Genomic DNA, 11,167 nt, shown 5'->3' on the forward strand with positions numbered 1-11,167 from the left:
ATGGAAATATGTGTATTTGTATAAAAATAAATTATATCTCCATGTGAACCATTTGAACAAGAAAAAAACTGAATTGATGAAACTTGACATAAAAAATTATATTATGCTAAGTAAAAATGTGTCACATTTTTATACAACTAACATGTACAACATTTGCCTCTCATTCATTTCACACCAATTATAAAATGTAATAGCTGCAGAAAGCCAATGATATACATTTACATGTCATTTGAAAAAAAAAAATTAAATTGGAATGCAATAACCATACATAATCTCCCCATAAATACACTAATGAAATGAAAAAATAAAATCATGATGTAATACATAATTCCCCTTTCCATCCACTTTAAAATTCTTTCCCTTTCTAACCACAAGAAATGAGACAGATTTTTTTTCTGCATACACATGCATGCAAGAACACAAATTTAAAACAACAATTTAAAATAAAACTTAAGAAAAAAAAAAATTAAATACAACAATTTCATGATATGCTCCACAATGCATGCCTAAGGGCTTTGAACTTGTGACTTGTATAAATTAGCACTATTATTATCATTGTGTGACTTTGAACTTGTGACTGGTATAAATTAGCACTATAATTATTATCACTGTCTGTCCTGCTGTTCACGTTGAAGCCTTTCTATAACCAGATTTGTCTCCCTTACTCCTTTGTTGTCACCGCTTTGTTGCAGGGCGTTTCTCAGATTTGCCCAGAATGGAATCATGTCTGGCTTTACCTGTGTTCCCTGTAAACTGATCAAATTAATAAGATACATAATACTGTGAATTTCTAATTATACGCAAGGAATTTTTAAAATTATCACATCATTTCGCATGAAGCATCACTCGCGAAATAAAATTACTCTATGTTATTTTTTTTTGGCACTGAAATCCATGTAAATTCTTATGATCAATCTTCGATTGGTGAAAAATTATTCTCGCACTTTGATATTGAATAGCCATTTTGCAATAATAAGTACTTGCAAAAAATAAGGAATCTACAGTAGTTAATGTCCATTTAAAATCCTCAACAATTTCTCATTTCTCGTGTAAAAGATAGAAAATGGTAACCCAAAAATCGAAAATTTCAAAAACAATTTTGCCAATTTCAGAGAAGGTGAAATTTTTAATCATTTCTAGCATTGTCTAATGACATTAAAGGTACCTTTTTGATACTTATTTTTCCCTACCTTTCTAAACATTTGTGCTGCCTCTTTAAATCTCTGTTTTCTCATCAGGAAGTCTCCATATGTAGCATGTACGTCCCACAACTTGGGATTCATCTCCAAACAAACCTTCAACTTTTCTTCTGCTTTTTTTATCTTCATTTTTCTGTTAAAAAAATATAAATAATCAGATTACCCAATGATTAGAATTTATAGTTCTGGTAGATCTCTTTCAATTGAAATTATCTTTACATATTTGCAACTTACTATTTTTTTTACTAAAAAAAAATTGCCATTGAAAACATTTTTTTATAAATCAAAAATTTAACAGCAAAACTTGTTTTCAACTACTGTCTCATGGCCTTGTGCGATTATATCTGCACAGGAAACAAAGTTCTTGTAAAGATTAAGATTTACAATGGTTTAATTCAGACTTCAGAGCAAAAACAAATGAAATTTTAAAATCAAATACACTAGCTATATTCTGCGAAATTTTCATCGAAGCCAATATTTCTCAACTGTTAAAAGGAATTTTCTCAGGGTGCATTCCAAATCTTGCATTCATAAACGCTAATATAACCATATTTCTCTTTATAAGGAGTACGCTGTTGTTTACCTAACCTGTATGAACATCTTGGCTTTGTTCAGGTGAGCTATAAGGAAGTGGGGGTCTTTGTCTATGGCCTGCTGGGTAAATTTCATTCCTTCATCAACCCTCCCTGTGTCAGAATAAGCCTGTCCTAGCTTCATCAGTACCTCTGTACTCTCTACAAACACAAAATGAAAATATAACATGTAATACAAAAATCCTATATCCTGACTTATACAGTGGTATGGGACAACAAAGATAAAATCATTTTATAGCTTTATTTGAGAGCTCTATAATGTTTGAAGCCATATCACTTTAGCCTAATTTGAGCTATATAATACGGGTCTTTGAAGCCATGATGTATCAATCTGCATTCTAAAAAATTTCTGCTCTTCATTTTAAAGACCGAGTATTCTAACAAAAGTTAATTTTTTTTTTACACTAATTAATCAATAGGGAATGCAGAAGCAAATGTTGGAATCCAATGAAAACCGTGTTTATCAACCAGGTAGAAGTTTATGGAGCTTCTGAAAAATTTGGATCCTCTCCTGCAGAAGTCGATCTCTGGTGGCGCCCGGGATCGCTTGTTCCAGATTCAGCTCTGTAAAAATCAATGTTAAGTTTTTGAAAATGTACAATAGTAAGATTTTATCCAAAACTAATATTCAGTTCCGAGAGCCAACAAATTTGAATAAGAGGTCAATGGACTACAATAGGCTCATGTGAGTTTCTTGAAATAGCTCTGTCATCTTATAAGGAATTTTTATTCCCATGAATTGTTTTATATTCATATAATATGAATTATTATGTGCACTAATTAACTGACCTTTGTAGAATAGTTTTTCTGTCTCTGTGGAAGCCTCTTTCTTCTGAATTCCAATAGCTACTGTGTCTCCAAGGTTAATCATACCATGGTAGGTCCCCTCTGGCTAAAACAGACAAAATACACTGAAAATTTAGCTACAAATTGAATTGAAAATTTGTTCAAGGGGAACCTTAATTATTAAGTGCATAAAGAATCTTCTTTAAAGTAAACTATAACTTTGTGCCACATAAAATTCTCTAAAAGCAGTCTAGCACTGACTCAGATATTTTGAACACCATGGCTATATTAATATATCAAATTTGTGATTTGGTAGTCCCCCAGTCATTTTTTTTTATTTTAGCCCCAATAACTCTTGCCTTCATACCTCAAAGTTTGAACTCGGTCCCACTGAGTTTGAGATAACGAGGATTGACTGTGAGTTAATTACCAGGTACAATATTTCCCCCGCCTCTTGGACATACTCCATGGGTTGATCCTCCCCCGACAGGGAGGGGTAAATCTTGTCATACCAGTCCATCTGGGTAAAACCCGGGTACACTCCTGAAATCAGAGACAAAAAATTATAAAATTTATACAAAAAAAATTGTAATCAGCTGGTTGTTATTCGGACTTTGGCTTATTTATAGACTAGCTAATGGGAAACAAGTTATTTAGTGCATTGAATAAATTTCTAAAATAAATTTAAAAAAAAAAAACCATAAACTATCATTTTATTTTTCCGTTAGATACAATTACTTAAGTATGCTTGTACAGCATAGGAAATATTATAAGTGTATTTTTAAACAATACAGAAAATTCTCATCCAAAAGAATAGTAGCTTCTAGTTAGATTTTACATTATCTTGAAATATTAAGTGAATAAAAACATTTTTTAAAAATGTTTATCTTTTTAAAAAAAAAATGCCATGCAGAGTTTTCTCCCTGTAAATCACTCTTAATAAAAAAAAATTGTAATTGATAGAATTGCCTCCCTTGGCTTACCTCCAGGTGGGGTGTGGGTGGAGGGGTAGAGGAACCACCGCTTCTGTCCATATATGACCCCATTCCACGCTTCAGCGTGTTTGTGGAAAGACACTCCACTATACTGGACGCCCCCAGAAAGAAAATACTGTCATCCACCCCATCCTGAAATTTATAATGAAGAGTAACTAATTAAGAAAATTAAGTATTGTCCATGTAAATCTTTGCTGTAGATATAAATGTTTTTTCCAACACTCTACAAAGAAAGATAACTCTAACTCCCCTATCATTCTATTAAGAAAGACAACTCTATACCCAGTGATTGCGGTTATAAATTTTGAAAACATTAATTATACATGTACACATGCTGTATTATTAAGATTTAAAAAACTAAGACATGTTGACAAAAAATTATTTCCATGGGGGAGATACCAGGTATGTGAATTGTGGACAAAAAAATTAGGAAAATTATAGTGGCCCACAAAATCAATGAATACACTGAAATTTGATGATCCTCTGGTTTCACAGGATAATTACTTATCAACAGTAAATCACTATTTCTATATTTCGCACCAACCAATAAAACAATAAATTCTCATATCTTTTGCAAATAATAATGGAAAAACATGGATTGATTGACTGCAAAGGAGAGATAATTATAATGTTCACACAAATCTGTGTTACACAATGTACTTTATAAAGCTTAAAGCTGACATGAATTCTTAAAAACGCAACATTTTCATCTATGTACGACTTGTTTCATACCAACTATAGCCGTATTCCGCCATATTTCTTTCAGATACCTTGTCTCATTGTAACGATGTATACCCCAATGCGCTCGTTACACTTGAATGATTTTTTGGATTGGGTATCGACTTGTGCACATCTCCGATGGTAAAGCATATGAGAACACATGAGGTGATCAAGACATTTCAAAAACAAAATAAACAACATAATAATCATATTTTTGAATGATTATTGATTTGAATCAAAAGAAAAAAAATGCAAGTTTGGAAGAGAAATTTAGATGCATGAGTACGTATTTTTACAGTGCGCCAATTTATGCAGAATAAACTTGAAATAAAAAACAGTAAAATTTGAAAACACATTTTGAAATTATATCATTTGAATGGAACAAAACAACCAACGTCTTTGATTTGCAGGTCCTATGCAATTGATGCATATCGAGAAAACGCCTCGAACGCTGTAAACGTACCCATACCTGGTAATAAGGTTACTGCATCGGTTCGAAGATCTGCACAAGTCAAGTAAAATACACCCTGAATTCCATTTATTGAAATATGCATCACAAAAAAGAAATAAACTCCATAAAAGCTCAATAGTAAACACACTGTCATTACTCCGTACACACTAGCACGACGATACACTTAGTCCGTGCTGATCAGATTTTGATCAGGGAAAATATCAAAAGTGGAAAGAGAAGTTATTTGGTATTTGCGCGGCTGAAAGGGGGGGGGTATTATAACTGATGTTCATAAGCTATAATTGTGAATTGTTTATCTACATGTAGTTCTAATATACATTTTATACAAAGTCATGTATATAGTCTGCAGTTGGTTTGCGTCGCAAAATTCATTTGTCAATTATAACTGATTATTTTAGTACTAATCTCAAATCTAAACAAAGTAATTTGATGTACGGCTATAATTTACTTCAAATCTTAAAAGCAATAAACCAGAATACAAATTTTTATGTGTACATCTACACATTCTTTAACACATACACACACGGAGAAAGGCCATCCCCTGTTCAGATTTGCATAAAGGCATTTGATTTTCTGGACGGGGGGGGGGGGGGATACAAAAATAATTGACATGACCGTTATTTAAATATTCTTGGAAGACAGACATTTCTGCCGAATTCAGTTTTGAGATTTTTTTTAAATGTGTCACCCCGACCACAAAGTATGTGCATTTTGAGGAATGTAACTGTTTTATAATTATGTTGTTACAGGAAGTATTTCGAAATTTCAGTATCCCTGCCTGATAGTCTAGGTATTTTTTTTATATAGAAATAATTTCTGTTGGTGAATTTGGTAGACAATTTTAAAAGCTAGGGTAGGGATACTTGACACTGGTTGAATACGGATAATTTTTATTTATTCTTTTGTATATTGAACTCTCTCTGTCTCTCTCTCTCTCTCTTTCTGTCTGCCCGTAATTGGGGCAATGATAGGTATGAAATCCTACGCTTTGTACTGTACCATTTATTATGCCTTAGGACAGATCAAGGATTTTTTTCAGGCGGGATGTCGAAACTTCATAAATTGAATAATAATTTTACTTTGGACAGGAAATTAACCCAAACGCCCAAATAGAAAGAGAAACTAGACGTACGTGTATTGTGAGCAATGAACTCACTAAATGATACCCCCTGCCTCCCATATGGTTATAATGGCAAAGTCCATATTTCGCTAAATCCATACGTGTAAGATCAAAAAGTAAAGTAGGAGGTGCATAATGGTAATATGTAATAAACTTAAGATTCTTTGAAAGTTTCATTAAATTTCTCTAAGTGGTGTAAGAGGATAAGAGATGGGTACCCCAAAGCGTAACAGACAGACGAATGGACATAACGATTACCTCCCACTAATTTCAGGCGGGGGATATAATACACGTGAAATATAAATCACAGGAATGGGAACATTGGGAACTTTCTCGAATACCTTCTCAAACGTATGTGTCGAACTTGGACAACAGACAAAAGAATTTTTAAAAAGCTAGTTTTAGGTAGAATGTGGAATTCTCAAGAGGAGTTTACTCTCTCTTCCTATATGCTTTTTCTAATAATCATTAATTATTCATGTCTAGAAACTTAATTCACATTAAATTCTATTTTCATTATCATTGTACCAAAGAATCAAACTCGTTGATTTTACCCCACGCGTGAGGTATAATGTTTTTGACCCGTCAATCAATTCCTTTTTTTTTTTGGTCAGCGCAACTTCTCAAAAACCACTGTACAGAGTATTGCCGAACTTTGCAGTTATTTATAGGAGACAATGTGTGTGTAGATTTGCACATCACCAGGAAATTCCGAATTCTTTATTATTCGGGAATTTCCGCACTTTTACATTTAGATTTTGGCCATATTTTGAATATAGAGGTGAGCAGTTTGTCAGCGCAACTCCTCATAAACCGCTGCACACAATTTCGTCAAACTTTGCAGATATTTAGGACACAATGTGTATAGATGAGCATATTACAAGGAAATTACGATTCCTTTATTTTTTCTGGGAATTTCAGCACTTCGACTTTTGGGGGAGCGTGGGGCAGGCGCGGATCCAGAAATTTTTCAAAGGGAGGGTTGAAGTATTTTTCAAAGGGGGGGGGGGGTTGAAGGCGAACACAGTTAAAACGTACGTTGTACACATACATATAGTTAAATAACTCAATAGAATATCGATACAGGGTGGAGTATATGGTTTTTGAAAGTGGGACGTTGATCAATCTGGGAAAAAGTACTTGTATATACAATACCAGAAAGTTTTTGAAAAAGAAAGGAAAATATATCTCCGAACCTGAAAATCCTATTTTGTAAAGGGAGGGGATTTTATTTTGTTTTTACGACCGAATTTCTTTATATATTTTCACCTTACTTTTTCTATGATGAAAACACAACCAAAAAAATGGAACTTTCTTATTTCTCTTTCTTTTTTGCAAATCCAAAGGGGGGGGGGTTGCAACCCCCGTAACCCCCCCCCCCTCTGGATCCGCCACTGGGGTATGTGAACTTGCTCACTTTTTCTTTCATAGGGCATAAAATTATAAATAACTTTAAAATTAAATTATATTAGTTCTAATAAAGCCAATACAAAGTATTTGTTTGATAATATTTGATCATAAAGAAATCCAATCTGTTTCAGACGTTTTTCTTACATTATTTTTATGAGAGTGTTATGCATGTTTTATTACACCCCCCCCCCCCCTCATATCACGGGAAAATATCTTCAAAAGGTGAAGGATTCGTAATAATGCCTGCTTTTTTAAAGAATTTGATGAAGTTAAACCATGTACTTAATCGAAAATATTATTTACAACATGTACAGACAAGAGTAATGTTTATTTTTGAAAAAAAAATTACTTGCATTTTTTTTTTCAATCAACCCCACTGAGCTTTTAACCTTTGATATTTTCCCTGTCCAAATAAAATGATCGGCATGGGCCACGTGTGTCCAAGCATCTTTTACTGTTGAGTTAGCAATGGATTACATGACTTCTGAGACGCATTTTTCAATAAAAGTAAAATAGGATAATTCTTTCGACATGTGCACATCCCTGTAACGATAGCAGTAGTCAGGTAAATGTTTTTATCACTGCGTTTGACGCGTTTTCTCGACCTGCATGGGTGTTTGATGTACAGGTATGTATTCCGTGTTAGTTCATTTATTTTCTATAATGCAGCAAATGCATTCAAAAATAATTTAATTCTCGGTATAGTTCTATGTGAATTTTTACTTTTCAAACATGTATTTGGTCAGTTTATATACTTCTAAAAACTTTGTTATCGGAGATGTGTACATGTCGACAGTCAGGCTAGAAAATCACTCAAGTGAAGCAATCGTACAAGGCTATATATAGCAGTTACAGGTGACCAAATATTTTCAATTAAAATATGGCGGAATCGAAGAAATATGGCGGACAAAGGCGTACAGGAATGTAGTAAGTCGTACAAAGATGAAAAATGATGGCTTTTTAAGAGTTCATGTCAGCTTTAATTATATGTTCTCTATTATCCGATTTAGATACACTGCATTGTTCAAAAACACGCGAGGGAATGTGATTAATAAGACCTCAGATCTATATATAGGATTACCCCAGGTAGACACTTCTTAATAAGTTTATTCCTTTCAAGCACCAGTGTTACAACGCACTTTGAAATTTTTTTTCAAAGTGCGTTTAATTTGGGACCAAGCTAAACGCACTTTGAAAAAAATAATTTTTTTCAAAGCGCGTTAATATCGACCATATTAACGCACTTTGAAAAAAATGTAAAGCTTGATCAATGTTCTCACAAATAACCGTATGATAAATAATTGACCCTGGTTGGATAACTTTTTTTATAGAGAGATCACTTCAGGACATGAGATATTGAATATATAAATATCTTAGGTTTTGATAAATGTTATAAAAAGGAAATTGGTCTTTTAGAAAAAATAGAAAGATAATTGTTTAATATCATTATTTTGTTTCTGTTTAAAAATTCTAGTATGTAATAGGTAGATGTAAAGGGGGGGGGGGCAAAAGTGAATGACTTAAAGCATTGAATTTATCTTAAGAAAAAAGGGGTCAGTTTTATTTTTCAAAACTATTCCTCTCGACGGGAGTAAATCAATGCATAAGTGTTTTGAAAAGATAAATTACAAATATAATCTTTCCATTACTAAAATTTGAATCGAGAATTTTTTTTATTGTTTTAACATAATTTTTTCAATTAAGTGCGTTAAGTGTCTCCATGATAAAATATAATAATATCGATATAAAGTCTTCACGAGCGTTGCATGCAACGTTTTCCAGAATCAGAGAATAAATTTAATAAATCTGCTTCATACTTGTAATTTTAAATTATTCTTGGACGCCTTAAATATATTTCCTTATAATTTGTTTTATTTTCTCAAATATACCCGAATCAATTTAATTTGATAAGGATCGGGTATGTTATTTCAAGTATTTACAGATAAAGGAATGATATGTAATGAAAATTCATAAAATTCTTTAAAAATTAAATACTGAAAGTCGAGTTCTGAGTTTTTGTCTGTGTGTCTATTCGTGCATGAAAAGCACTCTGGTATCAAAAAGAAAGCATAAAATAACGTACGGAAGCGTATTAGGGCCGCAGCAATATATTTTTTTTTTACAACAAATTATTAATTTGTTATAACAAATTATTAATTTGTTATATATAACAAATTATTAATTTGTTATAACAAGTTATTAATTTGTTATAACAAATTATTAATTTGTTATAACAAATTACTAATTTGTTAAAACAAATTAATAATTTTTTAAAACAAATTAATAATTTGTTAAAACAAATTATAAATTTGTTATAACAAATTGATAATTTGTTATAACAAATTGATAATTTGTTTTAACAAATTGATAATTTGTTATAACAAATTATTAATTTGTTATAACAAATTATCAATTTGTTATAACAAATTAATAATTTGTTTTAACAAATTAATAATTTGTTTTAACAAATCAATAATTTGTTTAAACAAATTGATAATTTGTTTAAACAAATTGATAATTTGTTATAACAAATTGATAATTTGTTATAACGAATTAATAATTTGTAATAACAAATCAATAATTTGTTTAAACAAATTACTAATTTGATATAACAGATTACTAATTTGTTTAAACAAATTATTAATTTGCTATAACAAAATAGTAATTTGATATAACAGATTTTTAATTTGTTAAAACAAATTATTAATTTGTTAAATCAAATTAGTAATTTGATAAAACAAATTACTTTTTTTGACAAAAATTGAAATGTATACAATCTACGAAAGCCAGATCAAATCAAAAATCTTAGTGTATGTCGGATTTATGAAAATAATTTGCAACTGTCAAAGTTTTTGGCAAATAATAAGGCTTGAGTGGGACTAGTGGAGTTTTATGAAGAGACTTACTTTTACAATTGACGACTGACTTTTACAATTTAAACATAGACAAACTCCAATCACTAAAATGTAAAAGTCAGCTGTCAAATGTAAAAGTAAGTCTCTTCATAAAACTCCATTGAGAGCTTTTCCAACAGGCTCTTTTTTATTATTATAAAAATTTCATGCATACAAAAGAATTAAATGACACATTAGGAATTTAATATCAAGTTTTACCAAGAGATACCCACTCAAGAATATTTTAGGTTTTATTTTTTCGTTCGTTTTCCGGCGAAGATTGTTACGGAATGTATTTTTTTCTTGATAATTTATCCGCAAATTCATTTTGGTCAATGGTGCCTCTGTTGTTCACAGCTTTATAGGAAACCATGGAGGTTCACCATGGGAGCAGATCCAGGAGTTTTGCATATATAGTATTGGGTTTGGTTTAAAGATTTTATTCTTTACACATAAATTGGGTTGAACAGTAGACATAAATGCCCGTCGAAAAGCAGTATTCAAAGTAGATCATGTCACATGTAAAGAAAGAATCCAGAGAGGGGGGGGGGTTAAAATGAACAAAATCAAAACACAAACTAGAGGTTCTGTGAGGAATGAGCTCACTAAATGACCCCCCCCCCCCCCCCCCCCGCCTCCCATGTGCTTATAATGACAAAGTCCATGTTTTGCTGTGGCCGGGAAACCCAAAATATGTGTCGGATCAAAAAGTAAAATACAATGTAGGAGGTGAACAATGGCAATATGTTATAATAAAGATTCTGTGAAAGATTCATTAAATTTCACTTCGTGGTATAAGAAGAGTTGCGGATAAGAGATGGGTACTCCAAAGCATAACAGACGGACGGACATTACAGCATACCCTCCCGCTTTTCAAGCGGGGGGATATAATAAATCAATTTATATTGTAAAATTCTGTTGCATGGCTCAAATAAGATAATAATTTTCCTAGCATACGAATTGAGTGATATGACTGTG

The 11,167-nt window shown here is 31.9% G+C and overlaps 1 protein-coding gene across 1 annotated transcript in view; it reads right to left on the reverse strand.

Moving 5' to 3' along the window:
• Positions 1–151: 151 nt before the first annotated feature.
• Positions 152–11,167, reverse strand: part of LOC134234247 (bifunctional arginine demethylase and lysyl-hydroxylase psr-1-like) — a 38,415-nt gene continuing 27,399 nt past the window's right edge. Inside the window, exons 6-10 of the mRNA XM_062716298.1 lie at positions 2,582–2,684; positions 2,261–2,356; positions 1,788–1,933; positions 1,191–1,332; positions 152–746 (exon numbers count right to left, since the gene is read on the reverse strand). Coding sequence (XP_062572282.1) covers positions 1,216–1,332; positions 1,788–1,933; positions 2,261–2,356; positions 2,582–2,684 — 462 coding nt within the window. The 3' untranslated portion in view covers positions 152–746; positions 1,191–1,215. The remainder of the gene's footprint in view (positions 747–1,190; positions 1,333–1,787; positions 1,934–2,260; positions 2,357–2,581; positions 2,685–11,167) is intronic.

Source organism: Saccostrea cucullata, unplaced genomic scaffold, assembly GCF_032062105.1.
Source record: "Saccostrea cucullata isolate Sc308-1 unplaced genomic scaffold, CSIRO_AGI_Scuc_v1 ctg8725, whole genome shotgun sequence".
Lineage (NCBI taxonomy): Eukaryota > Metazoa > Mollusca > Bivalvia > Ostreida > Ostreidae > Saccostrea > Saccostrea cuccullata.